Raw genomic sequence first — 19,578 nt, 5'->3', positions numbered from 1 at the left:
CATGGCAGCTGTGGGGAAATCTTCCCCCTCCATGCAAGCCACAACCCTCCCCAGTCACCCTCCCTCCACACACTCACAGCCTCCTACAAAATCCACACGTGCCCACACACAGCACATCCACACCCTTCACGCCTATCCACCCCTGAAAAATCCCACATAGACACCCACACTCTCCCCCACACCCCATATACCCACAGACCTACAGCGACTCTCCCACAATATACAAGAGTAAGACTACATTTTAAGCTATTATACTATCACCTCTATGTACACTACACAAACACATGTAAATCAGGATAAAAAATTTTTTTTTAATGAAATTAATGAATGTTGTAGTACATGTTTGATTTTTAGAAATGTTGCTGGTTCCAAGATGGCAAACCCCCTTGCTGAAAGGAATACTTCCAGGGGGCAAAGGGAGAGACTTCTGGTGGCAAAGGTCAGGGGTTAGAGGACTTCTGATCCCAAGATGGTGACCAGGGGGCGGGGCACCTGTCAAGGGGGGGGGCTACCCATGCGGCCCTCAATGACTTGCCAAAACTCAGTAAGTGTCCCTCCACCTGAAATAATTGCCTGCCTCTGGTCTAGTCAGATACCTCTAGTACAGGGGAGAGGCCCCATGCACATATTCCCATATTTCCAGTATCATGCTTCTTATGGAAACTGGAGAATGAAGTCATATTTGAATCCAAAATCAGGAACCAAATATGAATGGCAAAGTTAGTATAAACTGAGCACCCCCTTCATATTGTTTTGTTTTCAGATCAGCAAATGAAAGGAAGGTCAATCTTCCTTTGCTCTAAAAAACAAGGCTCTTCACCAACCTATTTGTGTCACACCCAAAGCTAAGCCTCAGACTTGCTGACTTAAAACAGGAGGGCGGGTGAAGAGCTGCCTGCTATTTACTGCTCTATTTGTCTGCGGAGGACTCGAGTTTCTTTGTTTACTACTCTTTTATAAAAAACGAGATAAGAGCTGCAAATATGCTCAGTTTCCTCTGCTGGCTCTGGGTGGGGCTCTAAGTCCCATCTAATGAGACACAAATCTCAAACCACAGGTTGGGCAGCTGGTCCCTTCCACCTTCCTCTAGTTATAAACAGCCTCTTCCCCTCACACGATGTGAGCTTTAGCACACATTAAGACATTGGTCACAGGAGTCAAAGGAACTGTTGTCTTCCAAGTGCAAGCCAAAAAACAGCTACCAGGACTGCTGCATGCATTAGAAACACCACGAGAGAGAACATATATAAAAAGATGGAAAGGATGGAAGTCTATCACCAATGCCCTGCCCCCTGTACAACTGCAGGGGAGTCAACATGTAGAATACACATGCTTAATCTTGTCCAGTGTTTCCCACGCAGGGTCTGACACACTGCCCAATATAGTCATTGCAAGTGTGTCAGACCCTAGAAGTTGAACTTTCCCATGTCCTTTCACAGTCCCTGTGGAAGGTGTGGGAAGAAGATGAACAACTTCAGAGCCACTGGAGAACCAGCAACTTCATTCTAAGCATGTAGGACACTTTTACATGTGCTCTGGGGATGGAGGAGGCGGTGCTTTAATTAGAGCAGCTCCGAGACCTGCTCTAATTAAAGCGCTGCAGCATCTTATCTTATATCTTCAAAATGGCAGTGGGGGCGCTTGAACTAAAACTAGTTTGACGAGCTTTAGTTCAAGCACCCCTGCCACCATTTTGAAGCGCAGGGACACTGACACATGAGACGTGGGAGGCTGCTGGAGCATGGTAATTAATCTGATGGATTAATCAAGTCTGCTCCAATGTGCTGTAATTACAGTGCATTGGAGCAGCCTCCGCGCTCGTATACAGGCACCATTGAGTCAAAAACGGTGTTGAATGGAACTAAGGTTCTGAGAATTAGTAATTTAAGGGTAAAAACACAGGGGTATTGTAGTTATTCCAATACTAAATCCAAACTATACAAATGCAGAAAAACCAAAATTAAGATTCTAAGGGTACTTAACAACTTGAACTCTGTCCTGTAGTGATGCTATCCAATAACCTATCAATTAGGGCATTTGTTTGGAAGCATGAATTAAATGATGCTTAAAGAAGGATTTTTTTTAGCCTTGCTGGTATTGTCACAGGCAGAGTTAAGATTATTGCATTAAGACTGCATTTACTTTCACTTATGTCACTGAGCCATTCTAACCATGGGAATTGTAGCATGCAAGGTGACTGTAAAAAGTACTGGTTACTGACTGAAATGCTTCTGATGTCTCAACTGTCCCACTTAAAAATTACCTGAATTGCTGATCTGAGTTTGTCTATAGTCCCCATGGTGATAGTTAGGTACAATATTTGTTAATTTAGGTCAGCAGTGTTAAAGAAGGGGCCCATGGGCCAGATCTGGCCCACTCAGCCACATTTTCTGGTCTCCAGTGCTGGCCTTGGGTCTCAAGTTTGACCCACATGCCACAAATGGAGGGCACCAGACTGGCCCGGGACCCATACTGCATGCAGCACCTGGGCAAGGCCAGTGTGGGACTCTGTCACATGTGGCACCTGCTCTGGCTGCTCTGGAATCCAAGCAGCTCTGGGACCCACACTACACACAAAGCCCACCCTGGGCTGGCCAGTGTAGGAGCCATGTGTGGCACAGTCCTAGGCTGACCAGAGCAGGCACTAGATCCAGCATGGTGCGGAGAAGGGGCCCATCCCTGCATAATGGATCCAGCACCTGCTCTCAGCTCCACACTGCAGGCAGAGCCTGCCCCTGACCAGCTAGAGTAGGTGCCACATGCAGCACATGATCCAGACCAGTGAAAGCACATGCTGAGGGAGGTGGGTCCAGGGGAGTGGTCTGTGGGCCAAAACCAGCCCATGGGACCAGCCCAACATCATTTATCCAGCCCATAGACCAGTCCTGCACCATTTGTATGGCCAGCAGGGCCAGAAGAGTTTGACCCCCTGACTTAGGTTATAGTCATATTTCAAACATAATCTATGCACAAGGTTTTAATTAATTTTAACTGTGAAAAGTGGGACATGTATGCTATTTCTTTGTAAAAAAAGACAGGAACATAGAAATGACTAACTCGGGGTGCTAAGTTTTTTAAAGAATGAGACCTTTATTTCATTTGAATTTCCATTTTATTAATAACTAATTAACGTTTGCAGAAAATTAATTCTGTACTTGAAAAACAAGCACCCTAATTTTGGTGAGAATACAGCACTTTTTATACAAAACAGGGAAGCTGAATCCCTGATCTAAGTGCAGAACAGAAACCATTATCTATGGTTATGACTAGTGCCTCCATAATGAATAAGCATCACCATAATGAAGCATATCATCATATTTACAAGAGAGATGTAGATGGTGTGTACACAGCTGTCTGCTTCCATTAACATTTTGTATTCAGCATGCTTCACTGGAAACCTAAAGAAGTTAAACCAAGTAAGAAAGCTCCACTAAAGCTATGACTTTGTAATCTCCAGGCTCCAAGGGGAGAAGGGCAAGGAGCATCTTTGATGGGAATCCTGTGATTCATCCATTCTTGGACTAGACTTCATGTCTACCCTTTTGACAGATAATCTCCCCTCCCCTAGCAAACATTTCTGTCATTTTGGCAAAATGCCTAGACAAGATGGGGGGGGGGAGGAATGGGACTGTTTTCAGCCTCTATCATATAAAAGTTAGTATGAACAAAGTTTGTTTGCCAAAGGCTGCTTGTGGGAAGGGGCGGGGGGGAGAGATACGTTAGAGGGGATCCCAGAAAACTTAATTCAGTTCCTCCCCCCAGCCTCGCAAAGGTAACTGCCATACCAGATCTCATTCTCATGTCTTTTATGCCTCTTTAGAAAGCAGTCTGTATGGCTGTATATGTTGCTTTGTTGAATGGATGTCCCTGAGGGCTAAATGCAGCTTAGGAAATCCTTGAATGCAACCTCCCTTCCTAGAACTTCAGTGAGGAGAAAGCTGAGTGAGCTGCCAATTTGTAAATGCAAACAGAATTGTACACATTTGTTTCTAATGGAAACAGACAAACCAGGGGCAGCCCTTGGGCCCTGGCAAGTTGTCGGTGTGGTTTGCAGTGTAACATGCAGGTTCCTTCCACATCCCCAAGGTCAGAGGCAGGAGGCGGCATGTTTCAAGAGATACAATCATAGTCTGAGATACCACACACTACCCTCTCCAAGACAAATTAAAGGTGAACTGAAGAATAAAAATAAAAACTGACTTCATTTCAGATTTTTGTGCTGTGAGCCACTGACCAGGCTGCGTTGAAGATGCAAGATTTCAATCTAGAAAAATGTCTCAATTAGCCTTTAAAAATTATTTGTTTGGTCTATGAAATCCTCTTGGTGTGACTTGATTCTTGCAGAACTCACAACATGTGACATCACAAATACCAGAGCTCTCACTGCAATCTCTGCTCGTATTTGTGCTGCTGGGTCACCATCAGTAAACCATAAATCGCCAAGATGATTTTGGAAATGATGAAGTATTATAAAAATGCTATCACTTCCATGCCATCAGTCTCCTACAACTGGGGTAGAGAGCAGGACACAGGACGGGGATAGGACATTAAGTGCATCAATCTGGGATTGGCAATATTTGCATCTTTTGTTTTACACATCACTTTTAAAGAAAAATACTTTTAAAGAAAAAGTCCCATCTATCATACCCTTGCACCTCTCCTGTTTGATAGGGAAGGGGGGAGACAAAGCAAGCTCTTTGGTTGGGAAGTGACAAACGGGGCAGAAGTAGATAGCATGTTATTTGTATAACATCAACTGTACAGCAAATCAACTGCCTTCAGGGGCTTAATGCTGCTGCTAATTCCTCTGGAATTTAACCGTATTATTTTCAACTGCAATCCTGCAATGCCAGGAGTAGACTGCTACAACTAGGCCAAATCTGACTGAAGTCCCTGGAGCTGCACATGAGCACAGAAGTCTACTCTGCAGGTAACATGACAACACACTGTTCACACACACACACGAATAAGAATAGCGTGTAAAATATATCACTTATGGAGGCCAGTGAAAAGCTCAGGTGAAACATTTCCATCAAGATACAACAGCACACAATTAGGTGTGCCATGCATGTGTTACATCCTTCCTTGGACCTATCTGCTAATGAACTCTGCAATAAGAGAGCACTATTTCATGGTGAATAGTGTAATGGCATAACTCTAAAACCACTTTTCTCTGAGAACATTTAGCGTGTCCATGTTTGCCTCCTGGTTAACAGGAACTAGTCCAGCGTGTCCCCACACTGCGTTGCCACGCAGCACTGCTGTCGCTACAGATGGTGCCGTGTGTCCCACGATTCCGGGCAGTGCTCTTTACTGTGTTGGCTTCAGGATTTTCAGGGTTTAAAAAGAAAAGATATGTTGCTAAACAAAACATAACTATCGGTCTGTGTGGTAGGAAGTCTGTATTGATTAAGAAGCTTTCATCAAAACTTGCATTAAAAAAGTTAAAACTCTTAAGTGAAGTTTTTCCTTTTATACCACCGTGGGACTGAGCTGGGAGGATGTACCAACCTAAACCAGAAGGTTGCACTGCCACAACTCTCAAGCTACAATACCACTGAAACAAGTCAGTCCTCAATTCAGACACAAGTAGCTATGAGCCCTAGTAAGAGTTCATACAGCAGGAACAATGCTTTGATAACTGCAATACTTTACAAGCACTTTTATGTGTGGACACTACAGGAAAACTGTCAGCTTTGGTACCCAGACCTGGCCACACAAATCCACAAATGAAGCTTCAAATGCTGAACTTTAAAAACCAAAACCAACATTTGAAAATTCTGACTGAAACATTTACTAAGCATCAAAATTTCTTATTTATTAGCTTTGCTGGGCACAGAAAATGAACCTAAATATGTTATTGGCCCTGATTCAGATACGAATTGACAAAAATGAGAGACACAATTTGTGCTCTGCATTCTGAAGTCATGCTTCAATTGTTCCTATTGAATACCAACTGTTTTATGACTATGTCCTACGAATCGTTTCTTGGTTGCAGGGTTGTCAACCACTGTGAATAAAAATCTGTGCCAAGCTTCAACTTACCTTCATTAACCTCAGCAATACAGTGCCCCAGGTACAAAACTTCTCCCCACCCAGGAGAGTTTGGACTGGACCATGAGAAGCTCTAAGGATCCTACCCTATACCTCAGAGCGCAGTAAGAAGCTGACACTGAAGCCCCGTCAGTGTTGCATCAGAGTGATGGTGACACAGCCTGCAAGGAACCAAGAGCCAGAGGGCAGCAGCCTGCACAAACTCCTTCCTTTCTGAATGAGAAACACCCTATACTTAGCTCAGGAGCTATCAGGGATGAGTCTTTATTCCCAATCATTTTACAACCTCCTCATTAATCCAGGAGGACAGCAGGAGAGTTGGAAGAATCAGAACTAAGCCTGGGAGATGGAAAGGGAACCGATATTAGATGAACTCCTTTTGCATAAATTCTCTCAGGAGGGCAAAGGCTGCTATGTAAATCCCACTACTCTCTTCACTAACAACTTCAGCTGCCAGCAGTAGCTAGAGGAGATTTTAAATGCCCACAGGTTTTCTTTACATCCATTCAATCCCCTTGGGCATTTACACACATGCCATTCCCAGGCTGAGTAGTCAGACCTGGGCACCAACTTGAACAACGTGAGACTGCTGTTAAACAAAGGAAAAAGAAAATTGGTGAAATACTGCATTTCAGCCAACTTCCTTCCAACTGGCAGGTAGGATACAGCTCTCCTGAATCTATGCCATTCTTGAACTGGTCACAAAGGGGTGCTACGGAGCAGCGGCCAGTGCTCCTCTGCAATACTGCTGACTCTCATGCCTATTCAGAGTACCTCCTGCAAAATTTGAAGGGTAGTAACCACAAGGCAACTGGGCTCTGTGGTTATATTTTACAGTGGTCTTGCGTGGAGTTTTGCACATGCTACTAATATCAAAGGTCAAAGCCCTGGCTGACAATAAAATACTTACGTAAAACTAAAGCCCTAACCTTTGCAGTAATTAAAGAAAAAAACTGCAAGGGAGACTGGTGCCTCTGGTGTATATGGGCCATAAATTATACCCTTAACATTCTTGTAATTTTAACTGAAGAAGTTTTCTATGTGTCTTACTACTGTGCTGTTAAGCAGCTGCTGCATTCTCCAGAGGTGGCTGCATGTTTGGAGTATTGTACATTAAATCTAAAGTTTAATTTCAGCACCTTAAATTGGCAAAATCTGACTGTTCCTTCCACAGTACACGAGGTTAAAAAGGGCTGAGCTGAGTGGGAAGTCATTTTTCATATTCAATCTACATCCTAAGAGGAAAAAGTAGATTTACTTTCACATATTATTTTTTAAATGCAAGCAGTTGAGAAACTTGACCTGCAGCACTGACTGGCCTCCACTGACCATCTCAGCAGAAAGGGCAAGAACTGAATAAACACGAACACCAAACTGTCCATTTTTAGAGACTGTCCTTCTAGGTCAAAGCTCAGGTACATGGACTGCACACACAGTATGTGGTTCTTTGCCTCAGTTGTTTTAAACCTTTGTTTGTGCACCTACAAAGCTCTAAATATGAGAGATATACACCATGCAGTATAATGCATCTCTCCCCTGGGAGGGAAGTGGCCTTGAGAGGGTATTCAAGTGAGCTTAAGTGTACTTGGTAAAAAATGTTAAAACATGCCACTCCGCTCCCCGCTCCCAATCTAAACAAAATTCCATTTGGGAACAAGGTGCTCTGCTCCAAACTCTGTTCTTCCGAGCAAAACAAGGGTACATCCTAAGAGCAAAATGACAAGCAGCCATTTAATCTGAGAGCTAGCCCTCTGACCCTTAACACATCTCCTTCCACTTCCCAGGCACACACAGGGCACCTGTACACCAGCAACGAGCCTGCTCCAACATACTGTAATTACAGACTCAATTAATCAAGTCTGCCACAGCATGGCAATTACTGTGCTCCAGTAGCCTTCAGTGTCTTGTGTATTAGCATCCCTGGCTTCAAAATGGCAGTGGGTATGCTTTTTTTTTTTTTTTTGACAAAGCGTGCCTGCCACCATTTTGAAGCAGGGGGACACTAACACACAAGATACTCTGGGTGCTTTAATTAGAGCAGCTCTCAGAGCCACTCTACTTAAAGCTTTCCCCCCCACCCCTTACTCCCAGAGCACATGTATAAATGCCCACAATGCCTGAGAAGAGTTTAGATAAAGGGAGTCTGAGGTTTGCAATATGTTTGGAGTGTCAGGTTAAATTTAACACTATTCAAGATTTATGTTTCAGTCAATGAAATTAAGGGTGATGGAAAATAAGCATGCACACCAGGCACTAAGCAGTGACCTCTACTCTCTCCCCAAAGCACTCATTCAATTCCACATCAGTGGTTAGCTGGAGGGATCAGGACCTGGAATGCATCTCAGTTACCACACTTCTTTCACAGACTGCCATGCCCTCCAAATGGCAAGTACAGTTTGGAAGCAAAGCAGAGTCTCAAGAGTCTCAAGAAAAGAGAGAGCACAGACCCAACCGATCCAGTTCTAAGTCTCCTTCTGGCTTCTGTGATTAAATAGGATAAAATAAGCTGTTTGGGGCCTACAAATCAGGCCCCTTTTAAAGTATCTCACATTGGAGACCAAAAACTTGAAAAAACAAACCATTAACCACTCTTGAAAACAGACACAAGGTTTTCACATAACTACAAGCAAAAAAAGATACATTTCCTCATGGCAAATAAAACTTAAATATGCATTTTGGACTTAACAAATCTACTAAGGATATTAATAGCCTAAGACAGTGCTAAAGAGGAGAGATAAAGATGATGCACAAAGGTCAGGAATGTTTTCTCCTGGGAAAGGTTATTGCAAATACCCAACACTTGGGTCAATATGGTTCATCCCAAAGCCAACAATGTGTTCTTCAGAAATATCTGTAGGAGTCCCACAGAACAAAATAATCACAGGTGGCACAATTTACTAATATCCCCTAATACTAATATTCACTAAGGGAGTTTAGGTTGATTTGATGGAATCTGATGAAGAGAAATGCCTAAGAGCAGGGGCGGGCAAAATGCGGCCTACAGGCCAGATGCGACCCGCCAGGCCATTCTATCTGGCCCGCAGAGCCCCTAAAAAATTTAGAAAATTAATATTTATCTGCCCCTGGCTGCCTGTCACGTGGCCCTTGATGGCTTGCCAAAACTCAGTAAGCAGCCCTCCACCCAAAATAACTGCTCATCCCTGCCCTAGAGCAATGTTTCTCAACCAGTGGGACATGTCCCACTGGTGGGACTTGAAGGTCATGTAAGTGGGCCTTCAACTCATTGCCCGATTGAAAAAGTCAGTTGTTTGCACTTCAAGTAGATGAATCAACAAATATCTTGAACAGTGCAGTTTTGTGGGGTTTTTATTATGGTGGGACCAGGGTTTTTTCACAAAATGGCTGGTGGGAAGTAAGGTGCAAAAGGTTGAGAACTGCTGCCCTAGAGCACATCACTAGGGCTGTGCGAAGCTTCAAGTGCTGATTCGATTCAAAGGAGATTCAGCCCAATTCGGCAGCCAAATCTCCAAATCTGAATCGAATCAGGAGACCAATAAAAAGGTCCGAATAGGTTCGAAGCTCTCTGAATCAATTCAGAAAAGATTCATCGAGGTTTGGAGATTTGGGCAGTCCCCACCAGCTGCAGCAAGGAGCTGGACCTGGACTCCATGATAGTAAGGGGCAGGGGAGGTGGGGCTGGAGGAGTGGGGAGGAGATCATGGGGGGACCCCTAGCAGGCCCCATCCTCTGCCTCTTCCCCCAGCCCCCTGAGTAGCACCCAACTGCCACCCACTCTCCCAGCCTCCCCCTCCCCGCCCCCATGGCTGCCCTGCCCGTCCCAGCTCTCAGTTCTTAAAGAAAAAAAAAGCCTCACACTTACCGACTGCTGCAGCAGCCCCAGGGCCTCTGGGCCTTGTGCCAGAGCCCCCCACACAGCGCAGGGCAGCGGGGATCACCCCCCGCCCAGCAGGACCCAATGAGTCTGGGGCTTTTTTTTTTTTTTTTAAGAGCCGGGAGCTAGGTCAGGCAAGCCAGATATTTACGGAGCTGGGAGAGCAGGCAGGGATGGGGCCTGTCCGATTCAGAGATTAGGCCGATTTGGCAATGGCCAAATTTCTGAATCAGATTGGCCGAATCAATTTGGGACAGTGATTTGAATCACCAAATCGAATCACCGTCCCCCGAACTGGCCAAATCCGAAGCGAATATCTACCACTTCACACAGGCCTACATATCATTGCCTTATACTGAGGCACTCCCACTGACTGACTGATGCTTACAAATTTCTTTTCATTGAAAGAGTCACAGCTGATAAACTCGCCTCATGCATTTAGAAAAGGAAGGCCCTACCATTTCAGAGTACATCCCAAAGTAGAAGTGAGAAAACTCTCTTCTCTATCTGGCCTTCCAAAAGAACAGTGTAGCTCCTTTTGGTTTTAGCTTACATTTACGGTGTGTCTGTTGGGGGCAGGGAAAGGTTCTCAGAAAAAGAAATGCATAGTTAAGCTGCTGCTTTTCATTAAGGCTTTCAGAGGAAATGCAGAGAACTCCAAAAATAACCACCTGTTCTTTGGTTCTCCCTTGGTTGCTTGCTGATGCACTTGGAAAGTGTCATCCAGTTCAGAGGTACTGAAGTTGAGTCAAACTATTTAATTCCATTTCTATCACCAGTCCTGCACTCAAAAAAAATTGTTCCCCAAACTCTGTACATGTTGAGCTTGGGGCTAAGGTATATTCTAGCCACCCACACACTACCATTTAACAGTTTCTGCAGATCTTTCCCCCCTGCAGCAGAACAGCTGCTCTCTACAGTTGCTACTAGATGTGTTTCAAACACTGACCATTGCAGAAAAAGAGTAGCCTTGCCGCCTTGATACCCTGCGTGCATAGTAGAGATTCTACCAGGTTTATAGTATGTAGGCACTAATTCAGGACAGCCATGCTTCTGAGTTATGCGGTGCTGACACACAAGAATGGAAGCGGCAGAGGCAGGAAGCCTGCTAAGAGCGATTACCAGCACGCATGAGCACGTAAGATGCTTCTAATATGGCACATATTCTCCAGAAGACTATTCTCCACAGCAAGCAACACAGCCATTGTTCTGAATGCAATTAAGTGTGGTGCCAGCACTGCTCCTTGATATTCTAGGTGGCTCTCTCTTCCAAGGTCCCCAGTGCTTTATTAGAAGGGAGGTGGAGTGAAACAGGGTGGGGCTCTCACATTCGCCATTTTTCATCCCCAAGCCACCCTCCATTCAAAGGCAGGTGCTATAAACGCTAAGACAAAGGAATGAGTTTAAGTGGTACTTACGCGGCATGATCCCTTGGCTCACCAACTCCTCCCGAGTCCGTCGCTGCTGGAGCTTCAACTGCAGCACTGAGGTGCAACAAAGAGAGAAAAGAGTAGGAAACTAGTCAGCGGGAGACACAGTGCAGGACACATTTTCAAATACGTTAGATATTCTTCTTTTGGCTCCAAGACATGCTGAGCAGAAAGAGAAAGGCCCCCCCCCCACCCTTCGCCTCTTCCCTCCTGCAATTGCAGAAGTGGCCTTAAGAGCAAGGTTTCCGTATTCTGCTGCAGGCAACGGAGAGAGGAAGTTGCGAAGGTCTTGGTAGGGTGATAAAAATCCGCAAAACAGGCCCTGTTTCTCAATTATTTCTAGAGCACCAAGGTCTTTCCAAACCATGAACATTTAAAAACAAACAGAAAATATGGACTGACTACTCCAACAGGAAGGGACCAACATTCACATTGCAAGCAACTCCTAGAAACTGTAATCACCATGTGCCTGCCCATTTCATTGGTCAACAGAGCTTTTCTTAAGTGTAAGAAAGAAAACCTACTCCCCCTCCACTAATAAATTTTGTTGCATTACTACACCATTTCTTTGAATTCAGTTATAAAGATTAGCTAGAGATGGTTCTGTCTCACACTGAAAGAAACCCTTCCACTTTTTCTTGGAGAACCAGAACTTTAAAAATGTTAATAGAAAAAATAACTGTAATGTCTAATCTTTATTCGTTGGCATGATGTTTGGATGTTTGAAAAAAAAGACAGTAATCGATCACAGTCAGTCTGTTTTTCTCCCCCATCATGCTCTGATCAATACAGAATCATTCCCTACAGCATAGTCTCCAGTGTTTTATCCCATTCAGTTTTAAATTATTCAAGCACTGGAGTTTTCAGCACTTCCTTCGGGACATTACTCCAAAATCAATCTAGCTATTAGGAAGTATTTCCAGACATTCAGTCTAAATGTCCCTTTACTCAGTCTCCTTCCCTTAATTCCAATACTTCAGGACTAACCTAGAAAATTACTTCTTCTTTGTTTACCTTTGAAATAGAAGCAACATATCTACAAGAGATAGATATCTACTCTTAACAGTGAGAAACGGGTAATTGCCAAGATAGTCAAATGGGGAATAAAGGTGGAACAAAGTCATTCAGAGAGAAAGTGTCCTGAAAAGTACTTCCTCATGAAGTAAGAGCAATTCTTAATTGTGCAAGAATGCGCAAAGACACACATACTCAAGAATAAAACATTAGCAGCATAAAATACACCTTTTTCAGGGATTATTACGCAACTGATTATTTTGGTAGTGACATGCTCATCTCACCCTTAAATCCACTTTGACTTATGAGTACTTTGAATTCCAAGTGTTATTGAATTCCATATATTTAGGAGATCACCTGTTTACATGTGCAAGTGTGTGAATTCTAAAAATAGAGTAACAGATGTCCCCAGAGCCAATTCAAGGCTGTCTGTCATTTATGGACCTCTGCCAATGGTTTAGAATGACAGAAGAGTCTCAGTTACAGTGAACTACAGGCCTTGGTTGTGAGTATCTCCCCCTCTTCTCTACAGGGTTTGGTTTTTTTGGTTAATTCTAGAGCACCCCTTGTTAAAGTAGAGGGAAAGAGAATATTTGGTGGTCGTGACAGGTTTGAAATGAAGACTCTTGCCTTCTACTGCAAACTGCCAGAAATTCTGACACTCAGCAAGGCATTTAACCCTTGATGACAGTCTCATTTTCTCTATCTGTAAATGGGGATAATGCTTTCTTTCCTCAAAAGAAGAGATCCTTTAAAGCTTAAGTAACTTTTGTATGGCGCTCTGAGAGCCTCAAATGAACAAGGTGTGAAGCACAATTAGTAAAAAGTTCAAAGGAGTGCAGAAGACGGCATGGAAAATAAGTGTCAGCAACAAGCAATGTCATGTGAGAGAGCAATACTTCTGAGTGTTGACACAATGACACTACAGTGACTACCACCAAAACTGCACTGCTAGTGAGATACAGCACTGATGTTTCCCACCCGCTTATCTGATTATAGCACGGCACTGGTGGTGAACTATGCAGACATGCTGGATTAGATCAGGACTCACTAACTCACCACCCCATGCCTGGTAGGAGCTGAAAGCACTATACACATACACTATTGGAGAGACATCTAAACTGATGATGATGAGGAAACTCATCCATGATTACTGCAACAATGAGCAGACCTGCGCCAGTACTGGAAATGGTGGGAATTATAAGCAGAGCTCATTCAGTTTTACTCCGTCATCTAAACCTAAGCTGTGAGCTGTGTGTATATATTTGGTCTCACGTGTGCACAGATGAAAACGGGAGTGTAGGATGTAGCCATGTGGAGCTAAGGACGTAGGCAGACAATGTTCTTTGGGTAAATGTGATATCATTTATTAGATTTGAGTTGGTCTAATTAAAAGATATTGGATTTACCCAAATAATCTTGTCTGTAGCTGACCACTGCCTATTTGAAAATAACACTTGGTGTTCAACGATGTGACTAGAAGAACCACAGAAGCCTGTTGTCACTTCCTTCTGTGTTTCAGAAGAGGACATCACTGAAATGACACCCCTTTGTCAAAGGACACAATATCACACAATGCAACGAGTTTATAAGAGCAACTTAAAAGAAAAAAAGGTCTCTAAATTTTTGGTTTCATCAAAAATCAGAGAAATATGTCTTGAGGCCTGATATGTCTTGGATGCGGCCACGGGACTTTTGTGCTGAAGGAAATCTCGCATTTCTACAATGCCTTTCATTCTGCAAAATTCCAAAGTTATCAGATGTCACCTAGTAAATATGGCCAATAAGGTAAAGCCACATACAAAGCGGATCACAACAGTTATTTAAAGAACATAAGCAACAGTTTAGAACAGGAAGTGAAGAAAAATACTGTATCCAATTGAAATTACACAGAGGAACTATGCAGGCCAAACGTTAGTCCCCACACTGGAATTTAATCCAGGCTACCAATGTATTAAAAGGAAAACTGTCAGACACATTTGCCAGTGAACACATACACTGGACAGGTTGGACATTAATGGAAACAACTTCACGGTTCTGAAAAATTCTACTACAATGACATATTTTAATTTAACAGCTTTGTCGTAAAAACATTAGTTGAACAAAGCAATGAGAAATAGAAACCAAACAGAATCAAAAGTGAAATTTTTGAGAAGTGCCAATATTCAAATATAAATAGGGCAAAGGAAACGTGCCATTTTAGTAAGCCTCAGGGAGATTAATTGCCTTTTCAGTGTAAGAAGTTCTCTCACTCCCAAGAAAAGCAACTCTTTGGTAACTCTAGACATTCGGGACCTCTGCCATCACCCCTGAAGGTTCAGCAATGCACTAACATCAGGAGACACTAGTACAGCAGAATCAGGTGAAAAACATCTCCTAGTAAATAAGCACCTGCATTTCCTAAAGCACTTCCTGGAAACTTTCACTAATTAATTTGTGAGGCTTGAAAAACCACAGGCCGCAATTTGCAGCCAGCACCTGTACATGCCAATGCATTCGATAACATATAAAATAGAAGTACTTCACATATGGCCAGAGAACATGAGCAGCATGCACGCCACTAAGTTAACTGTGAAATTTGTAAACACAAAGCGTTTGACACCATAACAATAATTACCAACAACACTGATACTGGAGTTTACACATCTTAAGCCCATCACTCTAACTGGAGAATGACTAAAGGGCACAGCTGACTGACTAAAACCAGCATGACGTACTAATGCTTTGAAAGATGAAATTACTGTTATACTGTCTACCATTTACTTATCTGGAGTAATTTTATTATTACAGAGAATTTACCTTTGAATTTAAAATGCATTAAACCATTAGTTCAAGGATGGGCAAAATGGTGGATCTGGCTGGCAGCTGAACTCCATTTGCCAGCACCCCTTGCCTGTATAGCTAAGGCTGGTTTCCATGGATCCCAGCAACAGCTGTGCTGTGATAGCGCAAGGCCAGGGTTTCTGTCGAGACTGACCCCAGCAGCGCTGGCAGGGCAGGGAACTGCTCTAGGGCCAGGTTGGGATCTTGCAGTGGTGACAGCATGGTCCGGAGCCAGAGCAGAGCTGCAATCTGCAGCCTGCATGTTCCAGGCAGGGGCATACAGGCAATGGATAGCAGCTTTGCCCCAGCTCTGGACCACGCTGTCACCACTGCAAGGAGTTGGGGCACAGCCATAATCCAACGCCTGCACACCCCTGCCCAGAGCATGCAAGGTGTAGATCACAGCTCTGCCCTGGCTCTAGACCATGCTGTTGCCACGGCAAGATCCCAGCCTGGCCCTGGAGCAGCTCCCTGCCCTGCCAGAGCTGCTGGGGCCAGTCTCCATGGAAACCTCAGCCCTGTGCTATCACAGCGCTGCTAGGGTCCCCATAGAAATCAGCCCCAGCCACGCGGGCAGGGGCTGCTGGGAAATGGAGTCTGCTGCTGGCCAGATCTGGCCCATGGACCAGACTTTGCCCACCCCTAGATTAGTTACTATAGTGCAGCAGCAAATAGTAAATTTTCAGGCTTGGACTAAGTGATTGCAATTGCCATCCACTTCACTCAATTTAAGGTTGGTCTGAATTTAATCCTTACAGTGCCAATGTAGCTAGAAAAATCCCCTTCTTGCTCCAGCAACAGCTTCCTCCATATCTTTAAATTGTACCTGCTTATAAAAATACATTCCGACTCCTGAAATGCTTTTGCAGAGTGAAGCAAGATTTGGTTCTGGTTCATGTATCAGCAACAATAGTTCACTAGGTTCCAACTATGGCATCTTTAAGGCCAACAGAGAGAACAGAGAGCAGCTTCGTTCATAGGTTGTCTATGCTGCAAAAATACCAAGAAATTATATATAACGTATTACATTCCCAGCGAGTGGGCACAGTGTGGCCAAAATCATTTTTCTAAAACAATGTTCAGCACTGACTAATGTTGAAGTCCAATTTAAATAGATCTTCCAGCACAAGTTTTATTACAGAGCAGACAAGGGCTAAGATTTCAGATAGAGGTCACTATAGAGATGGTAGGGGAAAAGGTCATTTTCTGCCTTGTAGAAGAAACACGTCACTTAGGCCAAATACAGACATTTCACTTTTACCGGTATAAGCAATTGGAAACCAGTCTATGCCCATAACAGAACAGAAGCTCAGTGCACACATACTGGTTTAAAAATGGCAGAACCTGGTTTAAGATTCGTCTGTCCCCCGCACCAAAGGGCAAATGTGTATTCTGTTTGCTAAATGGCACTGCTTACAGAAAATCAAGTAATTTAGATGGATTCCCCCTCAGGCTTTCTGAAAGTCTGTACATAGCCTTAAAGGCACTTGTCAAAGTGCAACAGCACTTTAATCTCCTAACTGCAGACAGGGAATGCAACTGGCTATGCACTGAAGCAGACTGTACAATAAGTGAAACAGACTGTAAATGGCATCAGAACTACAGGAATTATATAGCCAAGCTTTCTCTCTTGGGGGGGGTAGGGAACCTCCATGTAAAGCCAAGTGGAAGCACCGGGGTTATATTGCTGACACCCATTCTAAAGTCTTTGATTGCTGTTATGGACAATGTCCACACACTTTCTAACACACCATGGATTTGAAAAAGTGGCCTATAGAGAGCATAAGCAAAAGACCAACAACTCAAAAATTCATCTCTTTCTGCTGTTTGAGCCCATCTCATATTCCACTACCGCTTTTCTTTAGTATGGCAGCAACAGCCACTGTTCAAATGCAAGTAGTTTCCCCATCCTTTCTTTAGCAACCACACAGCTGAGAGGAGGGGAATCTGCTTCAATCTAAAATCATTAGAGGAACCTTTCACACCAGAATCAGAACACCCTTATTTGTATTCACGCCGTGGGCTCTTCTACTTGGGGGACATGGGACTGAGAACTTCCTTTTCCTCAGAGAGAAGGTCTAAACAGTAACAGCTGATCAGGAACCAAAATTAGGATGAGTAGTGGCATTTCATGCAAGTGATTAAAATAGGTATCTTGGCAGCACTGTGGAAAATAACCAGATTCTGCTCAGAGGATTCAGAACACCAGACACTCACCACTCTACTGGATATTATAAGAGTAGTGCTGACAGACTCAACAGGAATCTTTCCGCAGCTCTGCTTATCCAACAGGAAAAGTCACTATGACACGAAGCCAACAGAAGGACACCAGAGAAAACCACAGCCAAGAGATACCATGGAGGCATGACTGCAAAGCAGTACACTTTAGCAGAGGGGGTAGCAGGCTGCCCATGCAGAAAGCCCTTGCTTCCAGGGAATCCACAGAGTTTGGGGGTTGGACTTTTGCTTTATTTCAAGCCCCTGTGATCCGTCTACCCAGCATGTTTGGGAAGAAATTCTCTAAGCTCATCCTGTATGCTTGGATGCTATGCTTGGCTTGTACTGATCAGACCTGATGAAGAATGTCTCATTCAAAAGCTCATCTAACTCTATTCCAACTATGCAGTTGCTCCCATAAAAGATCTCACCCTAAGAAATCCTTGCTTCTCACATAATTTCTCGACCATCACAGCTACTACATCAACTCTTACACTACTAGAAGCTGATTCTCCTCTCCTTTAAATGTCTTTCTTTTATCCCTCATTTTTCCTTTGCTCAATAAGAAGGTATCTCTTAAAAAAATCTTAAAACACGGGTGGATGGAAACTAGGAGCAAAATTTTGTCTTGATGATACAAGTCATTAAAAACAAACCCTCAAACAAAAAAAAAACATAACCAGTTTCTCTGCATTTATCTCAAGAGTCTTCACCGCTGAAGCAGCAGTTCCTAAACAGTGGTTTATGGTGTAGGTCGGGGGTGGGCAGTTATTTTGAGCAGAGGGCTGCTTACCGAGTTTTGGCAAGCTGTCGAGGGCCGCATGGGTAGCCCTGCCCCTTGACAGGTGCCTCGCCCCCTGGTCACCATCTTGGGGCCGGAAGTCCCACCCCTAACCTCTGACCTTTGCCACTGGAAGTCCCTCCCCTTGCCCCTCAAAATACTCCTTTGGGGAAGAGGGTTTGCCATCTTAGGGCAAAAAAGCCCAAATTACATACTAAAAATCAAACACCCATAATAATATATTTTAATTAAAAAATATATTTTTGTCCTGATTTGTGGGCGTTTGTGCTGTATATGCAGAAATGATTGTATATGGGGGTTTGTGGGGATGTGTGCATGTGAGTATGGATGTGGGTATGGAAGCCATGTAGTGCAGAGTGGGTTGGCAAGAAAGTGGGGAAAGCGGTGCGGGGGAGTGGAAGCACGGGGCCTGCACCAATGTCCCAGGGCCAGCGTTGGCAGGGCCCAGAGCAGGGCAGTAAGAGTGCAGGGTGTGGACTGGCAGGGGTCTGTGGAGCTGGGCTGGGCTGCACCAGCAGGGAGAGAGGGGAGCTGGCCCGGCTCCACAGAGCGCATCAGCCAGGACTCCGCGCTCCTGCCTCCCTGCTCTGGGCCCCACTGGTGCTGGTCCAGGCCCCATGCTCCTGCCTGGCTGCAACTGGCTCCTGCACACCTCCTCACTCCCAGAGCCCCTGCCCCAGTCCCGTGGTACAGGTGGGGAGCAGTGCACAGCCCCGACCTCACGCTCACCAGCAGGGGAAAAGCGGCTCCTCCCTCCCCGTGGGCAGCGCCCCATGCTGCAGCTGCTCAGAGCCTGCGGGGGCTGTCCTGCCTCTCTGCCACATCACCGCCGCCCCACAGGGCAGTGGTGGCAATGGAGAGCAGGCACAGGCAACCCTGTGTGGGCTTGGAGACGCTGCAGTACAGGGCACCAGCCACGGGGAGGGGGTGCCCGCTTCTCCCCCATGCTGAGAACCAGCTCGTAACCCACAACCACTGCTAGCCTGGGCTCCACGCTGGCTCCGGACTCACCTGTTAGGGTAAGCCAAGGTACCAGCAGCTCGGCACGCAGGAAAGCCTCAATCCTCCCCCTGCTCACCGCCACTGGGCACTGTTTGCTGCGATCATCTGCCTGGAGCCCACGCCACGCTAGGCTGTGGTGCAGTTGATCCACCACTGCCTCTCTGTTGCACAGTGGTTGCTCCACATAGCCGCTATTGCCATGCTGGGCAGCACAGAGACGGGGGTGAAGCAGCTGCACCACAGCCTAGCGTGGCGCAGGCTCCAAGTGGGCAGCCTCAGCAAACACTGCCTGGCGGTGCTGAGAAGCAGCTTCAGGGGAACAAGCTGGTGCTCAGCACAAGGTAGATGGAACTGGGACTAGCTACCCAGATCAAGGACAACAA

General features: G+C 44.9%; 1 protein-coding gene across 2 annotated transcripts in view; it reads right to left on the bottom strand.

Moving 5' to 3' along the window:
* MKL1 (megakaryoblastic leukemia (translocation) 1) overlaps window positions 1-19,578 on the bottom strand; it is a 105,378-nt gene that overhangs the window by 31,024 nt on the left and 54,776 nt on the right. For both annotated transcript variants that reach the window (XM_019515140.1, XM_019515141.1), the window contains exon 2: window positions 11,326-11,391. In XM_019515140.1, coding sequence (XP_019370685.1) covers window positions 11,326-11,391 — 66 coding nt within the window. The remainder of the gene's footprint in view (window positions 1-11,325; window positions 11,392-19,578) is intronic.

Source organism: Gavialis gangeticus, unplaced genomic scaffold (assembly GCF_001723915.1).
Source record: "Gavialis gangeticus isolate Ggan-Ray unplaced genomic scaffold, GavGan_comp1, whole genome shotgun sequence".
Taxonomy (NCBI): domain Eukaryota; kingdom Metazoa; phylum Chordata; order Crocodylia; family Gavialidae; genus Gavialis; species Gavialis gangeticus.
This window is presented reverse-complemented; position numbering and strand designations above follow the sequence as displayed.